Genomic DNA, 20953 nt, shown 5'->3' with positions numbered 1-20953 from the left:
AATACCGGGAATTACTTTAACATGTAATTTACTGTGAATTTGGTGCGTATTAAAATAGACATTGCAGGCAATTAGAAATGATACTGTTATCTCTGAGATGCCCAACCTGAACTCAGGACCCTTCTTACAGAGAGCTAGAAGAGTTCTGAATGTGACTGTAGAACAAAGGACAAGGAGGAGGAGAAAGGCAACATGAGGAGGCAGGGCACTAGACTTGTTGACCTGTCTGTTGACTTCACTAGCCAATAAGAGTTGAACCAACCTCAATCTAGCACCAGAGGTTGAAACTGTCCAGTTGAATCTTACTTGCTACATCACAAGGTGAAAATAACTTTTATCCCAAAGGCCTAAGTGTTTATGTTTTAGATTGTTGACTTCATTGTACGGGTTACCATCTGACATCAAAACGTAATCGACTTTATTGAGGAATACAAGTGTACTTTGGGCTGCTTTCTGCAGAGACTTTGTTGAGAGCTGTTATAAAGGTAGGCACATACAGTGAGAAATATGTGTCTTCTGAGAATGAATGCACTAACTATTCCAGTTTGCTGTGTGACAAAAACATTTAATCTGTAAATTCATTTTGTTTTTGCACTGGCTTTGTAAAAAATACAGTTCTTGCTTTCAGCTTTCCAAATCTAATTCGAAATATGCAATATGCAGATATAGTATCAAAAGGCAAGTATATGAAATCAAGTTACCCATTAAATTGAGCTGAACAACAATGAGAAAATCTGTGGTGCTGTGGAGTGCTATAATTTCTACTTCCATGTACTTATAAGATGAGGAATATATATAGTTTTAAGTCAGATGTGCCATTTAGAATATACTGAACATGTGGCAATATTTGAAAGCATATTATGAAGATTATAATAGTGAGATGGGAAAGTTAATAAATAACTGAAATAATGAGGCATCAGTGGTAGTGTCATGAGGAGGCTAGAGTGCTTATGAAAGGTTTTGTGGAATACAAACATAACAGAGAAGATAAACTTCGATGAGTCACTGGTTCCTTCCAATTATTCTCTCTGGATCCCACAGAGTAGTATAAATGCCAATTCAAAAATAACCTGTATATTGGTATAAGACTGGTAGACCTCTCCAACCCAAACTCTTGATCCTTCAGAAATAGTGTGAGTCACATTTCCATTTGTAGAGTATTTTGACTATATATATATATATATATATATATATATATATATATATATATATATATATATATATATATATATATATATATATATACATATATATGTGTGTGTGTGTGTGTGTGTGTTTGCTTGTTTGTTTGTTTTAAGGATATTTTCTGCACTGAGGCTGCTCATAACTCAGAAGCTGAGTCAATAAATGTGTGAGGTGCCCTTTGAATGCTGTTTGCTGGCATGAGTGATTTTGAGCAATATGTTGTTTTAAACACTTTATGTAAAGGCCTTTGACCATTTGATTAGGTAGCTACTGTTGTTGTGAATCCTAATATCTCAAAGGCAGTGCATTCTACATTTTATTGATAGATCAACAGTTGTTCGTTTTTATTTGAGTCATCTGAAAAAATAGGTTACTTTATTCTTAAGGTTTCTTTATTATATTAGACCGTGACTATAATTTAATTTATTTTTACTATGGCATCTGAAGTCACACAGACTTTTTTATAAAGAACTGTTCTCTTTTCACAGAAAATCAACTATCAGACCCCACCATGGCACCTGTTGTCGGAGGTCCTGTGGGTTACACTCCTCCAGAGGGGGGCTGGGGTTGGGCTGTGGTGATGGGGGCCTTCATCTCTATTGGTTTCTCCTACGCCTTCCCAAAGTCCATCACAGTGTTCTTCAAGGAGATTGAAGTGATCTTCAATGCCAGCAGCAGCCAAGTTTCTTGGATATCTTCCATCATGCTAGCTGTCATGTATGGAGGAGGTGAGACAAAAATGGCCAACATGCAGCCTAATGTTTGTAGGTGTTGTGCCTTGCTGGTCATCTGGAATTTGTCTCCTGGTTTGCCTTGGGATGTGTTCACTGGTACACTGCTTGCACCTACACTTTGTCATACTTTTTAACATACCTGACTCACTTATTGGGTAATTGTCAAAATCTTCTTGAGCTAAGCCAAATGTATTAGACCAAGGAAAATAGGAAAATATATGATGCATGTGATACCTACAGCTGCAACTGAGCACACCTCTCTGACAACTTATTCTCAATCAACACTGTTTCCATCTGAAGCAGGTGGTAGGATTTGTTTCTCTTCTTTTGCGGGAGCTTGTTTCCCTCATTCAGTTTTGTCTGAGAGCAAGCTGAGACATACACACTCCAGCAGCCTTGTTAGCCTTGTTAGGGCTTTAATAAGCAATTCCACTTTTCCATAGCAGAGAATACATTCAGACATACATAATAACCTTTTGACTTCATATAATTCCTGTATTTTGTGGATGTTTTTATACATGATAATTGCAAAATTATAAGACAACAATAAATTATATGTTAAGCAGTCATTTATTGATAAAGAAAGGTACATAAATTTGGTTAACCTCAAAATATTTTAAGCAATATAGTTACATTTAGGTGATCAAAGAAACAGCCCTCACTGATAAGACAAAACAGAGTGCCAGTCAAGTGTATTGATTTTGATATTGAATATAAATTTATTTTCTACTGGTAAAAATATTATAGTTAAATGTTTCTTCATTCAGCATATTGTGATAGGAATTTTTTTTTAATCCTAAAATCAGAGAAGTACAGCAGAACTTTTAGCCCAGTTGAAAACAATACAAAATTTCATCCAGTTTTGTCTTACAACATGAGTCTGTTTGATAATGTAATCCTCTTCCCATGTCTTTTACTGGATAGTTAATCCTTTTGTTCCCAGATGGGACAAAGCTGTTCCCCTGTTTTTTTAGGCAGCTTTATATCAACACGTCTCACGGTCCATTAATATGAGACCATGATGGAAATAAGGAATACCTCAGTAAAATCTATCAGCTAAAATGGACTAAGTAAAAGGCTTTAATCCTTTTAACTAGAAGGATCCAGCCAAGTGCAAGACAAATTTTCAAATGAAAGATGGTGCTCTGAATGGGTTATTCGATCTGCCTCTAGCCTGTCTTCTCCATCAGTCTTTTATTCCATGAGTAAGAGGTGTCAGATGTTTTCCTTAGAGACACATGAGGAGAAGAGATGCCAGGTCTGGAGTCACACAAACTTGTGATGATCACTGTCAATACTGAGCCTGTCTCAGTATGTAGAGCGCAGCTGAAATATGCCAAATCAGCTATGCAGGCTGATAGCTGTTACAGTGCATCTACTTTCACATGCACATAGCATGAACACACTGCACTGTATTACATGAAGGTTAACCAGATAAATGGGTTATGGTTTATACAGTGCAGTACATAAGTAAAAGCACAGACAGATGCCATTTTTGTCATTTTGGCTCTGTAATCCAGCACATATGATTTGAAATGAAATAAGTAGCATGGATAATTGAATAAATTAACACAATCCTAAATTAAATTTAGCACTTGGTTTCAAATTCAAATAATGATGCAGTGAGACATGACTGGACAAGAAGTAACGGAACAGAGGTGTCCAATTACCCATGGTGGCATAAAATGTGAAAAATATTAATCTATGTATATAAAGGACTGTGATTTCTATATGGTACACCCAATATTTAAATACCCTCTAAGATGATGTTCTGCACTTTAACCTTAGAGTTGTAACTTCAAAATGACATTTCCAGTATACAGGAGAATATAGCCAACACCACAAACTGTCTAATTACTTACAGGATGTCTTATATGTTTCAGCTTGCAAGCCTTTTATGTTCAATCTTCAAACTGAAGTTGTTGTACATTTAGCACATACAGAAGCTCATATAATTCTTAGTTTAATACCCACTGAATATTGTAAAAAGTCTTTTATTATTTCTCAACCTTGTCTTCATGTTGGACTTGCTGTGGGCTGTGCTGGCCCTTAACATTTTAGCCTTTCTGCTTGCTGCTTTTTGGGTCAGTGCTAGTCAGCTGGGTACTCCTCCAGTTCAGAAAGAAAGTAGAGGCCAAGTGAATTAAAGATAAGAAAGCACATTTCAAAACCCCATACCTTGAACCGTTAAGGCATTTCATAAGACCAAGGTTTTTCACAAAGGGTTTCAGGGAGCTCAGCAAACACCACCCTGACAGATAGGATAAAAACTGCAGTTTATAACCCATTTTAAGCATTTTACATATACAAACATGTATAATGGAAAGTCTCCCCCTTCCTGAGGCTTAGTTCAGTGTGTTTCATATGATCATGTGGGCACTGGTATGAGGGGTTCACCTGATGGTAGAATTGACCTCAGCACTCCCACAATGCCCATGCTAGACCAAAGGGTCCCAAAACCCACTGAAATGTACTTGTGAGCTGTATGAATGCAACCACACATGCAGAATGCTAAAATAGCTCTGTTATTTTAACTTTACCTCAAGCTACTATGTAATGCGATACAAAATACTTATGCAATCCATCCATACTGATATAGTTGCCTGATATCTTATGAAATGTGTACTATTGTACTACACTTGGACTATTTTTGTTTTCCTCATTTCTTCTGAACCCATCACTGTGCACCATTATGCAATGATGAATTTGAAACAAATACCTCAGTATTCCCAAACGATAAATCAAGACACCTGATTCTATCCCAATAAAAAAACAGAGCCAGTTGTGGCGCAAAAGTAGAGCACTGTTTGTCCCTGCAGTAGCCAGTTCACCAGCTAATTGACATGAAGTTTAATGTCAATTCTCCCAACATGTGCTTGTGTTCTCCAATGTTTTGACCCCAGCAGATTGTGTTGTGCTTCCCTGCCATTCTCTGTGTCTCAGTTTGTAAATATTGGTGCACTTTGACTTTTTTGCTGTTTGTCTCAGCAGCCTCTTAGCAAAATCTGTCAGACTGTGTTTGTGTCTGTTTGACACTGCGGTGTTTTGGTACAACAAGCTGAGGCTTCCTTTAAGTTCTTACTCTTTTGTGTTCCTGCCTGTTGTTGATGGCCCACACAACACCAAGGCATCTCACTAGAAACAAAAGACCCCCTAATGTGTAGATACACCATACATACAATATGGTATAGCAGCTAGGCTGTCTCAACCAAGATTGATAGTACATTTTCCTTTTGAAATAAAATCCCAAGACAGTAAAACACTAAATTAACAAACTGTCCTGTTTAAAATATTTTAATTAAAACCATTGCCCTATAGCTGATTTTGTGAAAACAATGTCAGGTCTAATGTTTTTATAATCATGTGACATCTCAGATGAATTAATTATTAAAATGACAGTGTACTGTAATGTAGTTTGAATTTCACTTAATACAAGTGTTGTGCTAGACTTTTGTCTCTCTTTTATCACTGTAAGAAGACAAACATTCAAATTGCTTAGAAGTGGCATAATCTTTAACTGACAAAAGACACGCTGTGTACTTAAAATGTAGAATACAAAATCACCTTAGACTTGTTATCTTTTGATGTTACACATTTCCATATTGGATTAATATAAGCAAAGAGTCAAAAGCATCATGTTTGAACAGGCTAGTCCTACTAGCAGTATGAAGTGGATTATAAAAGGACTAATAGACTTTGTGTTAGGAAACAGGAGGACGTGGGCACTGCCATCAGCCACTTTTCTGGACAGACTTCTTCTCAACACTAATGACAGGATTTCTACATGCAAGAATTAAGGGACTTAAAATGCAAACATTTACCCACAAATGGTCCAAGAATTATTCCATTTTTAGAGAGGGACAATGCAAAGTAATTTACAGTATTCTTCTGAAAAATGTTCTGCATGTTGAGGGAAGATACAAGCCTGCATCAGGATGCTTTAAGTCCTACTACAGAGGCCCCAGTTTTAGCCTTATATCTTGAAAGTAAAATCTATTAAAGTGTGAGGCTCTAACTGCCTAAGTAAATCTATTAAAGTGTGAGGCTCTAACTGCCTAAGTAAATCTATTAAAGTGTGAGGCTCTCACTGCTTCACTGCCTCACTGCACCAAGTTTTTGTTGAGGGTTAAATCTGAAACTGACCTTTTAATTTCTTTGTTTTCTTGTTTTATTTTTCATTGTCATAAATGAATTATTTAAAAAATAATAACAATTTAGGGCAACATCTACACTGTATAAAGGGTGTTATGAAGGCATAAAATTGTGCTCGTATGGGAGTTTTAGTTTTAGAGTTTTAGTTTCATTATATATGTGTCTTCTGTTGTATGTTCTGATTATATCATATGCCTTTTGTGATATTTTGGTCTTCACAGTTTGTTCTACTACTACTGTTCTACTCTTGATACATAGTGATAGTATACTTTAAACAGCATAAACATTAATAGCATTTCTGGTATTAACAGTTTTACTCATAGTGTTCACTACTTTAATTATAAGGGTCAAAAAGGAAAAGTTTGCATTTTAGATATACACTGCATGTTATAGGTCACATAACCATGACACGGGCATAGGAAGTGGTCTGCACTGCAGCCTCGACCAGGATGTAAAAGTTAATGATGGCTGCAGAAATAGCAGGCAAGATTTAATTCCTCGGCTGTACGTGAAATAACCCTAAAGCAACAGTGCCCTCTAATGTCCAAATGAGTTTACAGTCTTTGTCTATTATGTCCATTGTATTTCCGTTTGAAAATTTTTTTTTTACATTTAAGACTAAATAGCAATCACATTACTAATCAAAGGAACCCGTAATAAATACTGATTAGTACATGTGAAATAACAATTTGAGAGGCCTTATCAACAACAAAAAAAATATTTTCTTGTATTCATGTCTAAAAAGACCTATACAACTCATCACTCCAGTCTGCTCTTTATTATCTACAGGCCCCATCAGCAGTATCCTAGTAAATAAGTATGGTAGTCGTCCCATAATGATAGCAGGGGGCTGCCTCTCGGGAGCTGGACTCATTGCTGCTTCGTTCTGTAACACAGTGGCAGGCTTGTATTTCTGTGTGGGTGTGATAGGAGGTGAGTTGGCATCAATACTTCAATGCATACTCCAATGTTACCAATGTTTACTTTATCCTTTTTTTCTACTTTATGCTTTATTTTCCTGAATTATTTAAATATGGGGAAACTATTTGTCTTCTGTTGTGTTTAAATTACAGGTCTTGGCCTTGCATTCAATCTCAATCCAGCCCTTACAATGATTGGCAAATACTTCTACAAGAAGAGGCCTATTGCTAATGGAATTGCAATGGCTGGTAGCCCAGTTTTTTTGTCTACTTTGGCCCCACTAAACACCTGGTTCTATGACCAATTTGGCTGGAGGGGTAGTTTCCTTATCCTTGGTGGGCTTCTGTTTAACTGTTGTGTAGCTGGATCTCTTATGAGGCCCATTGGGCCAAAGCCCAAGCCTGCTGTGAAAGAGTCCAACACTCCTGGTGAGAAGAAGACTGTGATGGAAGTTATCAACAGTTTCATTGATCTGTCCCTCTTCAAACACCGTGGCTTTCTCCTGTACCTCATGGGAAACATTGTTATGTTCTTTGGTTTATTCTGCCCTCTCGTATTCCTCAGTAATTATGCCAAGAGTAAACATATTGCAAAAGAGAAAGCTGCTTTTTTGCTCTCAGTATTGGCCATAGTGGACATGGTGGCACGTCCCTCCATGGGAACAGTGGCCAACACCAAATGGGTGCGACCCAGAGTGCAACACTTCTTTGCAGCCTCTGTTCTGTTTAATGGTTTATGCCATGTGCTTGCACCCCTGTCTGTGGACTACATGGGATTTGTGGTCTATGCGATCTTCTTTGGCTTTGCGTTTGGGTGGCTGAGTTCAGTGCTGTTTGAGACACTGATGGATCTGGTAGGAGCCCAGCGCTTCTCCAGTGCAGTGGGGCTGGTGACCATTGTAGAGTGTGGGCCAGTATTACTTGGCCCTCCTTTATTGGGTGAGTCCGAGTTCAAAAAATATGTTTGTAGACTGCCTTAGTCTTTTCCTGCCTATTTCTTATGTTAGTATTACCAACCAGAACATTTACTCCTGGTACTTATAAATATCTTTAATTATTTTATTTTCATTCACAGGAAAATTTAATGACATCTACCATGACTACAAGTACACTTACATAAGCTGTGGAATAATCCTTTTGGTCTCGAGCTTGTTCCTCTTTGTTGGCATGGGCATCAACTACAGGATGCTGGATAAGGAAGCAAAGGAGGAAGCTAAAAGAGCACAGCTGAAAAGAAATGAGGATGAATCCACCATGGATATTTCCAACAAGGGGACTGCTAGTGATGCAGCTGGGGCAGTACGAGCAAATATGGATTCCAAAACTGCAGAAGATGCTGTATGAAGCTGCCCCAGCCTGTGAATGATTGGTTTTAATTTGTGGCATTAAATCTGTTTTCCAGATTTCAATGCACTATTCTAACTCAGCTGTTTGGGTGCTGTGGTAGTTGTGGTAATTAAGCCCATTCCACTTTAAAACAGATTTACTGAGAAGACATGAGAAAAGGCTGCTCAGTATCTACATGACATTAACAATGGGCCTTATCTAAATTTCACAAAAAAGAAAGAAAAAAACCCCCCAAACATCCAGAAACATCTTTCTTCAAGTTAAATATCGCATGTCCCTATTTTTTGCATTACATTCAAGTAGTAATATAGATATGCGTTATATTAGCCTGTGCATGAACCAATTAATGAAAAGAAACATTACTTTAAAATATCTTTATTTATTTGTATCTACATCTACCCTCAATATATTTTTTGCGTAAGCCAGGTTGTAGTTATCGAAGGGTTGTAGAGTCTAGGCATAATATAATGGTTGTCAGTCTTTAAAAACTAACGTCTTGAAAATGTATATCATGCTTGTTTTCTATCTCTTCTTTAAACTGAGAATACGTTCTGCGACAGTGACTGTGCTGTTTCATTTTGGATTTTTTTCCAATTGGGAAACTGAGACGTCATTTTCTCTTCTTTGTTTTTATGCATTTTACGTTTGAAATGAACAAACTCGAAATAAAACTGATATCGTAATCTGAGGTGTTCTTATTATCCTGTATTCCCCACAGGTTGCCAAAGATTTAAAGTAAAACGTCTAGCTAACTATCTTAGCTATGTTTGCTATTTCATTACATACTATTTCCAACATTTCTTTCAAATGCTTCTATAAAAGGTTCCTACATATACTATTTAGATATTATAACACGTTACTCAGAGGGTGTTCGTTGCAACATTGCAATAAATGGCATCTCGAGGGCCGACACCATTACTGAGGAAGTTTAGCTAAACAGGACATTGGCATTGGTACATGAGCAGTGAAGGTCAAATCACCTCGCCCTGAATTCAAGACTACGCGCGTGAATTAACATTGGAGTCGGTTATGACGGTTACTGGTTAACAGACGGTTAAGTAGCTAGCTAACGCTAGGGAAGTAGCTCGATAGCTAACATATAAAAAGCCTACTGGCCTGTTTTAAGGTAGTTAAGATAGCTAGTCTGTTGGAAGATCGCTAAACGGTCTGGTAAGTTAGTCTTTTTAAAAATGCAGTTTTATTATTTTCTTAAATAGGACCAAAAAAATCTGCTAGCTTCTTTACGTTAGCTAACAAACCACCTAACCATTAGCGTTAGCTAATACGTGGAACTAATTAGCGTTAGCTAGCTGTTTGCGAATCGACAAATTTAGAACGAAATAGCTAGCTAATTTAGGTCTTCCTCAATTCCAAAGTTCATATGAAAAACTATCTAGGTTGGAGAGCTAACACTTTTCAGGGGTAATTTAGAAGAATGCTGTCTGACTTTATGGTAAAAGGTTTACTGTAAGGAAATAGCAAGTTCTTCCTCATTCGAATTCTAGTTAGCTAACCTACAGTATGGAAAGATCATTTAATTTCAAGCTGTTAGTACCTCCGCGAACAAATTTAGGTCAAATATCAGCCGTGAAACCCCAAGATTCTGGATTATTTGAGGACAGCATTAACAATAATCTTATGCCACCTAGACAGGTAAGTTAGCAGTCTGAAATAAAGATTGGTTAGCCACCATTCTTTACTTTAGGATAAGCGTTAACCAGACCTGACGTAAACTATATTTTCTTTTTAGGGTTATAACAAATGTTTTGATAAAGAGACAAGATTGCCACTTTCACATAAAAGTATGGTGTTACCTACAAAGTCCCCAAGAGCAGGTAAAGTTGTTGTTTTTTTATGTAGTTGAAATACTGTAAGCCTTTAAAATCTATAATAATAATTGTAATGGCTGGATATTGGCATAAATAATGATTGTAGTTTGGCACAAATATGAAATAATATACTTAAAACATTATTTGCTATATTCATAAAGAGCCAGCAAAGAAGATTGCAGTGATGCCAATGGAAAAGGAAGAGGTTCGTGCATGTGTTCATGCTTGTGTTCTGGTGATCTGGTATCAATATTGATTAAACTGAAAAATTGCAATACTGTAATACTCTCAGCAGTATGCTGATATAATGTACATAACTGTGACAGACATTAAGATCCAGCCAGCTGTATTCCAAACTGTTTGAAGAGGCTGAGAAAGTAAAATCTTGGAAATTGAAAATGGACTCTGAAATTTCACAAAAAGATAGAAAGATTCAGGAGAACAGAAAAACAATTGAAACTCAGCGCAAAGCCATTCAGGAACTTCAGGTATTTACGATTAGTTTTATTCATAAAGCACAGCCTAAAGATGAAAAAGGCAAATGGCAGTCCCTAATTTTAATGAATATTACAGTTATGTATTTGTTGCAGTTTGAAAATGAACATCTTAGTATGAAATTAGAGGAGCAACTTGATGAAAATGAAGATCAGAGAAATAAGTATGTACATCGTATTTTAAGTTAACTGAAAAAAAACTTTGCCATGCCTGTTTTTTAATCTTTTTTTTTTACTTGCAGAAATAATGCAACAAGGACTTTGTGCAATATTCTGAAGGATACATTTGAAAGGTCTACTGAGAAAATGAGCTTATGTACGTGACACTGAATAAGTATACTACCATGAAGTCATCACTTTGATGTGTAATTATAAATGATACATTATTAAACCTAGTATCTATTTTGTTCCTTTAGTTGAGGCTGAAAGAGAAGAAACACATGGTCTCTTCATGCAGAACCATGAAACCATTCAGGCAACTGTTCTTTTATGTACATTAATAAAAAAATAATAATTGGATGCTCTTTATCTTCAACCAGATATGATATAGAATTAAGCCTTGTCGTAGTCTTATAATAGAAAATGATAACATTGTTCTGGCTGGTTACTTTCTAAATTTCTGTTACCATATATATTTTTATAGAGAATGGTTACTGCATTTGAAAATCTTCGCATGCAAGCAGAGGCTGACCAGATAGAAATGTTGAGAGGTAAACTATAAAGAAATCTGAGGGCCAGTTTTCCAAATCAAAATAAATCCTAAATAATGAAATTTCAGTTTCTTTCTTTTTTTTCAGTTTTATAATGCAGTACACTCAAAAATACACCAGATGATTTGCATCACAGTCTAACCTTTTATTAATTTCTTCATATGTCTGCTTGCACATATCACACAGTTAGAGAAGGTTTTCAAAAGTCTGAGGACCTTAAATTGAGGTTTGAGAATGACTTTCACCTGAAAAAAGAGGAGGTATGCTGTGATACATATTAAGTCTTATATCTATTCACTAGAGAGCAGTACTGGCACTCTAAAGTATTTTTTATTAATGAAATCAGATTGCTGCCATTTTATCGGTCTGATGTTTATGAACTGAAGTAATATTTTTTGTTACATTTTATCTATTAAGTGTGTTTTGTTATTTTAAGATTTTCATACTTGAAGGAAAATTAAAGGAAAAAGAAGGTGATATTAAAGAACTTGTACTCAATCTCCAAGAGACCCAGCACTGCTTAAATGAACTTCAAGAAACAACAAGTACAATTGCACTCATAAATAGCATCTTACTAAACACCTCAATTTTTAATTGTGATTATTGAAATAAAGTGATTTCACCTGTGTAGGACAACAGCAGGAACTACTTCAAAAATTCAAACAAGAACAGGATACACTTGAGGCAAAACTGAAATGGGCAGAACATCTCAGAGAAGAAACTGAGGTTTATGCGAGTAGCTATTAATATTTTTACTGAGTCATTCAATTATCTGGCTCTTGGATCGCAAATCATTGCATTGTTAAGCATAAATTCAATGTTACCTGTTTTTTGTTTGTTTTTTCCATAGGAAAAGCAAAAAGCTTTAGCTTGCATATTTGAGCAAACAAAAGAGATTTATGTAAAGGACCTTCAAGAGAGAGATGCCAAACTTGAGAAAATAAATAATATCAAAGAGCAACTGGAACACCAATTTAAGGAGATGCAGGTGGCAAAAGAGTCTTTGGAATCCTCATTAACATCTATGAAAATGAGGTTGGTCGCCAAAGTCACATTATAAGTATTTATTGGCTATACAGCAGTGCACTTTATCACTTTATTATAACTTATAGCTGTACCAAATAGATTTCCATATGTTTTATAATCAGTTGTAGGTTGTAATACTCCATTTCTGTCAACACTATTGTACTTTGAAGTCAGAGGACTTGCCTATCAGGAGTCCTGTACCTTGTATACATTGTTATTGCATTTATTGGCCTCTTGTGTGACCAGTGACCACACTTTAACAAAAGGGTGGGTGATAGCTGATAAAGGTGATAAAATTAATTTGTGCAAACACTTATGAAGAGAACATAAGCTGATATAAATGCATGCATATATATATATATATATATATATATATATATATATATATATATATATATATATATATATATATATATATATATATATAAAGCATTTTGCTTTCACATCTGATGAAGGATCTCTGTCTGAAATGTTCTTTTTCTCTGGAAACTCTGTGTACTTTACAACAATTTTGAATGTGTGTGTGTGTATACACACAAACCTTTAGTAAAATTCACGGTGTTTTCAAAGATACACGTTCTGGACAGAGGTCCTTAATCAGCTGTGCATGCAGACTGCTTTATATAATCAGTTTATGCTCTGTTCATAAAGTGCACATATTAATACCATCCAGATATCCTCCAGCTCGCTCTCTCTCTCTCTCTCTCTCATATATATATATATATATAAAATGTTATCAAAACAATCTAATTATGTAAGAGCCCACTGGAAATATAGCACAACTGTGAAGAAAACAAAACAAGTTACCATAAGTTAACTTCTGAGTAATATCCATATTCTGTGAGTACTGAATAATGGACAGGCATGGATTAACATGCTTTTTCTGTTCTCTTTTACTGAATTGCCTTTTTTTGATAGGGTCAATGAACTTGAATCAGAGCTTTGCTTAATATCTGGTGAACTGAGCAAGAAAAACATAGAACTGGGTATGTAAATAGTGTCTAGGTAATCACTTCTTTTATTAGTAATAGGAAATTGAAGCTTTCTGAAGCAAAGAAGCTCTCTAACCAATTTATTTTAAAAATGGTTAATTAAAGCTTTCATTAGTGCACACTAGTGCCCCTATTAATCAAAACTAGAATGAAATATTGTGCTTGTGTGATTGGTGAATGAAAGTGACTGGAGTGCTTGTGTAACACTGTAACAATATAAATTCAAAAGGAACAATGTTTGCTCAACAGTTTGGCTAAGACCAGATGCCATGTAAGGTAGCAGGCTACACAGTCCTTCCCGATGTATTAATGATGCAATAGTGACACTGAATATTTGGAGCTTGCAGCAAAAATACAACGCAGATTAATCTGTTTACACCTTATTTGGAAATATTTGTTCAAAATATTCACCAACTTGTGAATAACCTCTTTTCCTTGATTGTTCTATTTCCAGCAAGAAAGGAGAATGAATGGGTTATATTTACATAGAATGTTTCAAGGAATCCAAGGTTGCTTTACAATTGACACACACAGCTTTTACATCCAGTCATACTGGTCAGACGCAGCAGCCAATTGCACACAGCATACCCGCAACTGTAAAAAACCTCAGCTCCTTGGAGGACTGAATTGGGTGCAGGGAGGGAAGAGAGGACAACACCCACCAGCACCATTCACCACTGGGCATGCAGACACAATAATTCGTGCACTTGCTGACACTATGACAACTTTGATTACACACACACATAAGGACAATTTATTCAGGATGGCCAGTTTACCTAACCTCCATGTTTTTGAACTGGAGGAGGAAAATTCAAACATCAATCATGTAACTTCAACAAAATGATAGAAACATATGGACAATGCCTTGGGAAACATTGCTACATATTTTTTTGACACATGCTCTGAAGTTTCAGTGTCAGCATTACATCACTGCCTTTTATGCCATTGCTGCCTTTTATGCCTTAATGCAAAATTAATTATCCCCACACAGGAAAAATAAGAGAGGAGAAAGAGGAACGAGAACGTCAGATACAGACTTTGAAAGATGAGATGGTATGTAATATTCTCACCAAAGCATTTGTATTTTTTATGGTAACTGATCTAACTAAACTGATGATGTATGTCAATACTCTTATATAAAAGGACACAAATTCAGTTGCCATCAAGTCTTTAGAGGAAAAGGTAAAGGCAGATATGGGAAAAATTCTTCAGCTCACTGCAGAAAATGAGGAAAAACATGATGAAATAAGTGAACTGAAGGTAAAAGGAAAACCAACTGTTTTTATTCAGCATAAAAGTAGTGACTCAAAGTAAACTGAATGGATTCACACAGAATTTTTGTAATGTGGTGTGGAAATTGTTTTGTAATGTAATGGTGTGGAAATTTATATAGAGTTTGGACACATTTCATAGATTAACTGGGCCTATATATATATATACATACATATATATATATATATATATATATATATATATATATATATATATATATATATATATATATATATATAGTGTTAAATAGTATTTTATTTGTAAGTATATGGGAGAGGCAAAGATTTAAGTTCATTTATTTGATGTAAACTATAAATATAATTCCACATTATTTCATTATGTGATAAATCTTATACATTTTAATGTGTTTTTCTGTGAACACTTCAGATTTACAGTCTTGAAAATGCATTAATGTTTGGTGGTGCAGACCTAAAGAGTTTTCAGAACATATTTTTTGTAATTTTTCTATATACAGAAAAAACTGGAGATTACTTCTGATGAAAATAGGCACATGGTGGTATCCCTGGAACAGGCTATGAATGAAACAAAACAAATGAAGGAGTATGCTATTTTGAAAGAGGTAACACAATTTTTACTACTGTCAATTTCCAGAATAAAAAAAATATTTTACTGAATTACATTGTACTGTACTGTGATCTCTCTCAATCAGATTACACTTAAAGGTATTGAAGAGCAGTTATCAGAAGCAATGAAGAATAAAATAGAATCTTCCAATAATCTAAAACAATTGGAAAAGGATATAGAGTTACACAAGTAAGGAACAAATTAATGTATTGTGACAAACTTTATAATGGTTATGGTTAGAGTATATGAATACCTGAATCTATTATTGATGATCACCAAACGGTACATGTGTCTTGAGTGTTTAACTTTATCAGGAGTAATAAGTATTTTAAACAACCCCAAGTGCTTTGGATGAAATGGGACAACTGAGCTATTAGTTAGGTTGATAAAAATTATAGATGTAATACAATTTTGTATTTGGGTAATTTTTTTTATACATTCATAATAATATTAGCATAGAAATGCCCTTACATGAGAAACATATTGATAAATATTTGGAGTTTAATTCCAATAATAATAAACTAAAAATACGTATGAGGTTAAATCATGGACTAAAAATATCAGTCTGTACAAAAATTGAGACTGCTTCTATAATCCATCTGAAATGTTTTTTTGTGTCTTTTGGGCTCTCTAAAATAGTCATTTTACTATATAAATGTTAGGGAAATTCCCTGAATTAAGGAAATCTAAATTTCCCTAAATTTCTCTGGAAATATCCAACTCTGCAGGGAGAAATACAAGGTTTTATTGGAGAGGTTTAATCAACTTCAGCTTCAAAAAAACACTATTGAACAACAAGTTGAAGGTGGTGCTTCAGAAGCCAAGGTTCTTGAGTTGAGTCTGAAGGTGCATGATTTAAAATGACAAACTTGCTTATTCATGCATGTGAAGGGAGAAAGTTTGAAGAACCTAATATATAAATTATGTTTGTATGAATGTGTAACTATTACCACAGGAAAGTCAAGAAAATGGGGAAAAGATGAAAATTGATATACAGAGACTTGAGATGGAAAAATTGCAGCTGCAGTAAGATAGGATTTTTGACATTTGGTAGATGTTACACATTTGTGATTACATGATTTTGCCTCACTGTGAAAATGTAATCTCACAGAGCACAGTTGGAGGTACTTAGTTCAAAAATTAAGGAGCAACATCAAGAGAATGAGAATATTCAGAAACAGGTAGTTAGTAGTTTGCATTTTTCTGTGATGGACTATTAACTCATACGGTGGAAGAAAGGAAAATAATGTGTTGGGTAAATTGTTATTGTTATTAATTACTATTTTTAGTCATAAGTCATTCACATGCCTGTAATTGTACAAATGCATATTTCCTTTCCCTGAATGACCACCTCTCAGAACAAAAGCTCCCAGAGTGAACTGATGAAAAAAGAAAGACATATCAAAGCACTAGATCTAAAGGTAAAAATTAACCTAGACTTTGTATATGGACTGCATGTTTGAGTAAAGCCTTTTACTTGATGCCTTTGTGATTTTGTTCAGCTAACAAATCTGCAAAATAAGCTGGCAACCAAAACCAAGACTCAAGATGAAAACCTTAAAGAAGTAGGTGATACATGTTAAGTCATTTATTAAGTAGAAAGGTTGAATGCTATTTTTCTGTTATCCATAAGTGTACTTATGTATTTCAGAATAAAGGCCTGAAAAAACAGATAGCATTAGAGCATGAAAAAAGCTCTCAGTTCGAAGCAGAGGTTAGATGTGTTTTTAGAATTTCATATCATATGTAGTTTTTTCTTTTCCAAAATTTTCACAAGAAAGAGTAAACACATTTTATTATAATGATATTCATATTATTGTTATTCATGTTTTAAATGACAGATCGTACAAATGAAAGAGGAGTTGCAAAGCATGAAAGAATACCATAAAGAAGAACTTCAGAGAGTAGGTTCTGAGATGGAACACAAATCAATGTCAGAGACTCAATTAAGACTAGAGGTGATGCCTTTTGACTGTTCTCTGACTGTGAAGTCAGATCCTAATTGATATTTACCAAAAATATGTCTTACCAACAGTAATCTTTACCATTCTTTACCTTACCTTAACATATACATTAAGTGATTTAACAAATAATTCTGTAATCTTACATTCTCATGTAATAAAACTTTTCTGCAGGTGCAGAAACTAAAGCAGACAACAATGGAAGCCATGAAAATCAAAGAGGACACTGAAATCAAATGCCAGCAGAAGATAACTGACATGATTGCCTTAATGGAGAAACATAAAGTAAAAAATTTTTTACCGTTATTAATGAACAGCAGTTATTTTTTTAAATTAACAAACTGATATGTTTTCTTTTGAATAGCATGAATATGACAAAATTGTGGAAGAGAAGGATGCAGAACTGAACGAGAAAAGAATGCAGGAAGATGAAATTAGGGCCAATAAAACATCATTGGTAATGAGTTTTAATTTCTCATGCTTGAACTTTCAACTGTAGCTTTCAAATGGAGGAAACAGCAATTTTAGAATTAAATAGAATTAAAATAGGATAACTCTATTTTAAATAAACCCTTTTCCAGGAGCTGGAGCTGTCCAACCTCCTTCTTGAAAATGGGCAATTGAAACAACATCTTGAAAAGGTCAAAAAGGAAAAGGTAATCATTTTTTCTGCATTGTCATCAGTGAAGTGTTTCTTGACAAAATCATAACCTCATTGTGTATCTATAGGGAAATCTGCAACAGAAGGTAGAAGACCTGACCAAGATTCAGACATCTCAGAAGGACAGTTACATAGAGAAAGAGGTTTTCCTTCTCTTTTGCAGTAACATAATTGAAAATAAGAGAGATAAGGCATAGAGATAAGTTGCCCCTGCTGACTTAATAGTCATAATGTGTAGAGATATAAGGCATGTAATAATCCTTTTTTCTTTGATTTAGGAGTATCTGGAACAAAAAATTCTGGCCTTGAAGAAGCAAATCAAATGTCTAGAAAAAGACAAGTCTCAAAAAGTGATTTCTTTAAGATTTTCATTCTTAATTTAAATAATTTGTGATATTTTGGAAAGGTCATTAGTAATGAAATAAAATGTTTTATTTTCAGATATCTGAAATGACACACAAAATTGTGAAATGCTCTGAAATACAAGATGTTACTTCGACTAATATATCTATTTCAAAGGAGGCAGAAGTTGAAACTCCATCAAGAAATGCTTCGGCAACATCTATTGTAAGTTTTTATTTAATGTTTTTTGCTGATGATGATTAATCTAGTAGGATTTATGTGATTTTATTTAAATAAATGTATCTGTTTAAAAACAGAAATTGGGCGATAGTCTTCTTAAAACCCCATCTTGGACCTTGGAAACAAAAATAGGATTAACACCTCGTATAAGGGTGAGTAAATCTGCTCTATTCTCTTCAGGCTCAGAAGTACAAAGCATGCAGAATGAATAAGTAGGCAAATATATGCTTCAGTCTTTCAGAATACGCACACCACCATCAATAGAGAAAGAACCATGGAGGAAAAACTCCCTGGAGCTGGACCCAAAATCTGACAGCTCAGAGCAAAATGATATACTAGTAACTAGTTACGTTATTCACCTCCTTCATACTAATTAGACGGTTTAAATGGCTGATATTTTGCTATGCATTTTGTTTCCATTATTTGTCTTGTCAGAGTTTCTCTACAGTCCCTATAAAATCAAGGAAGCCTATACAGGCAAAAGAGACTGGAACTGAATGTCTGGGCCTATTTAAGAAGGTATAGAATAAGAGGGAATATATAGTGTTTACAAATTTATTATTTAACATCCAGGTTTTTTCTTTGACTAATGTGATGATCTTAAATTTGATATACTTAGGATGATATTCTGTTTATAGGTGCAGAATTCTGCTGTGTACAAGTCTCCAGGAGAAGCTCTAAAACTGGCAGCAATGAAGAGGATGCGGGATGCTGGCTGGACTACTATTACCAATTTGGATAAGAAAAAGAAAAAAGTAACCGATAAAATCTTTGCCTGACCATAGATTAACAGTACTGTGAATCAGTTACTAAATTCAGTTAATTTCAATGGAGAGACTAAATTTAATTGGGGGGAGGGAGGGAGGGAGAGAGACAGAGTGAGAGAGAGAGAGAGAGAGAGAGATGTAGAATTTACTAAAAGTATTGAGAGAGAGAGAGCTGTTGAAATGCTGTATTATATTTTTAAGTAGCATTCACTGTTACAGATGTTACAAGTTTAATGTGTTCCTCTTTCCATTAAATAAAAAATGTGAAGAATAAGATATTTAAAAAAAAAAATAAAAAAAAACACTTGCTGAGATTCTGTTTTCTAGTGTTTCCTGCTCAGTAATCCTTAATGTACAAATCTTAAATCTCATAGATTATGGATTTTGCATTTTGAAGTATAAAGTTGCCTAAGACTCTTATTCAGTCATGTTGAAGGTTTCAGAGGTGGTAGCCTTGAGTTCATGGTCTGTTTGCTGGTCATCTTGCAGGAACTCCAAACAGAACTCGGTGGGTGTGTAGGAAAATGTGGGCTGGTCTTCATCATTCAGTGCTGTCAATGTGGGGTTATAGACTTGAGAGCCATCGTAGAGCCCTCCTGAAATCACTAGCGTGTCATCTGCCACACCTGACTGATCACCTAAGAAAGTGTGTGTGCAATATTAGTATTTTATAATTTATTATTTGTTAATGTAAAATGGAAATAGGACTCACACAAATGTTTGTGTCGGGTCATATAGCGGAATATGGTTGCTCTTACCGGCATCATCATACAGAGGATGGTGAGAATACTGACACTTTTCTGTTTGGTCCTGCTGACTTTGTACACAAACTGCACCAGAACTATCACACCTAGTACAACGCTGAACAAAATGATCATGGATGTTTCTGAATTATTTAGGCCAGGACCTGCTTAAAAAGTTGAGCAGAATGTACATTGAATATAAAATCTTTATTTTTGTCTTTATCTTTAAAATATGACTGTATTATTACATTACAGTGGCAACATGGTGTTTTCCTTTTACCTCTAGTTTCATTGTTTTTTTTTTCCTGTCAAGTGTTATTTTTGTGTTTAAGTATGCTGGTGTGGTGTTGAATAAGCGCTCATTGCTAACATGCAGAGTGGTTACGGGAGAATGAGTATTGTGGCGGTAGTTCTTAATGCTGTTGCTGTGGGTTCAGAGGCAGACTGTTGCAATATTTTTGTCTGTGGTGAATGGAGTTATTTTAACTTGTATTCTTGGTCTGTGCTGCTGGGCTTGGCACTGTTGAGTACTGCATGGCATCAGAATTTGTAACGTTAGTACTGTGGTGAATCTCTGGGCTTGTTGAGTTGTTCACACTATGATTTGAAGTAGTTATATTGCCAGTAGTGTTTTGATCTGAATTATTAGATGATGCATTAGAAGTTTTACTTTCTGTAACATTCCCTTTTGTGCTGTTCCTGCTTGTGCTCCGTTTAATGAGAGTTAATGTTGGACTGGCAATTCTGGATAGAGCAAGGGAAGGCAAACTTAGGAGACCACATAGCACAAACAGATAACTGAACTTGTCCATTACTATTCAGATGTCCCTTGTGCCCTTTAAAAGTAACACACAAGAAATGTATCAATTTAGCAAAGGTACAAAGTTTATAGACAGCAGATATCACAACACATGAATATTTGTTGTAAATAGTAGACTGACTAATGTCACTACTCTAATTTTTTAGAATAGTCGCATCAGTGCTCTAAGTCTG

At 35.0% G+C, this 20953-nt stretch overlaps 2 protein-coding genes across 4 annotated transcripts; both read left to right on the top strand.

The window, feature by feature from the left end:
• The first annotated feature begins 263 nt into the window (after window positions 1-263).
• slc16a1a (solute carrier family 16 member 1a) lies at window positions 264-9021 on the top strand. 3 transcript variants are annotated; one of them, XM_035524667.1, is made up of 6 exons: window positions 264-485; window positions 1674-1913; window positions 6861-7004; window positions 7145-7240; window positions 7355-7930; window positions 8067-9021. In XM_035524667.1, the coding sequence occupies exons 2-6, from the start codon at window positions 1697-1699 to the stop codon at window positions 8333-8335; spliced, it is 1302 nt and encodes a 433-aa protein (XP_035380560.1). In that variant the 5' UTR covers window positions 264-485; window positions 1674-1696; the 3' UTR covers window positions 8336-9021. The 3 variants fall into 3 exon arrangements, with proteins under 3 accessions (XP_035380560.1, XP_035380559.1, XP_035380561.1); XM_035524666.1 differs by having other exon boundaries at window positions 7145-7930; XM_035524668.1 differs by lacking the exon at window positions 6861-7004 and having other exon boundaries at window positions 7145-7930.
• An 838-nt stretch (window positions 9022-9859) lies between these two features.
• sycp1 (synaptonemal complex protein 1) lies at window positions 9860-19229 on the top strand. Its single transcript, XM_027019185.2, has 32 exons — window positions 9860-9991; window positions 10089-10173; window positions 10329-10378; window positions 10494-10655; window positions 10758-10825; window positions 10904-10977; window positions 11078-11136; window positions 11305-11371; window positions 11558-11631; window positions 11808-11916; window positions 12003-12097; window positions 12222-12406; window positions 13316-13383; window positions 14381-14442; window positions 14533-14649; window positions 15137-15241; window positions 15332-15435; window positions 15975-16071; window positions 16202-16272; window positions 16358-16430; window positions 16605-16667; window positions 16749-16811; window positions 17088-17204; window positions 17382-17492; window positions 17572-17664; window positions 17789-17863; window positions 17937-18011; window positions 18147-18218; window positions 18528-18602; window positions 18684-18800; window positions 18886-18969; window positions 19089-19229. The coding sequence occupies exons 1-32, from the start codon at window positions 9860-9862 to the stop codon at window positions 19227-19229; spliced, it is 2943 nt and encodes a 980-aa protein (XP_026874986.2).
• The last annotated feature ends 1724 nt before the right edge of the window (window positions 19230-20953 follow it).

The sequence above is a fragment of the Electrophorus electricus genome, chromosome 3, assembly GCF_013358815.1.
Source record: "Electrophorus electricus isolate fEleEle1 chromosome 3, fEleEle1.pri, whole genome shotgun sequence".
Classification (NCBI taxonomy): domain Eukaryota; kingdom Metazoa; phylum Chordata; class Actinopteri; order Gymnotiformes; family Gymnotidae; genus Electrophorus; species Electrophorus electricus.
The sequence above is the reverse complement of the archived record's forward strand: the minus strand, read 5'-3'. Positions and strand labels throughout refer to the sequence as shown.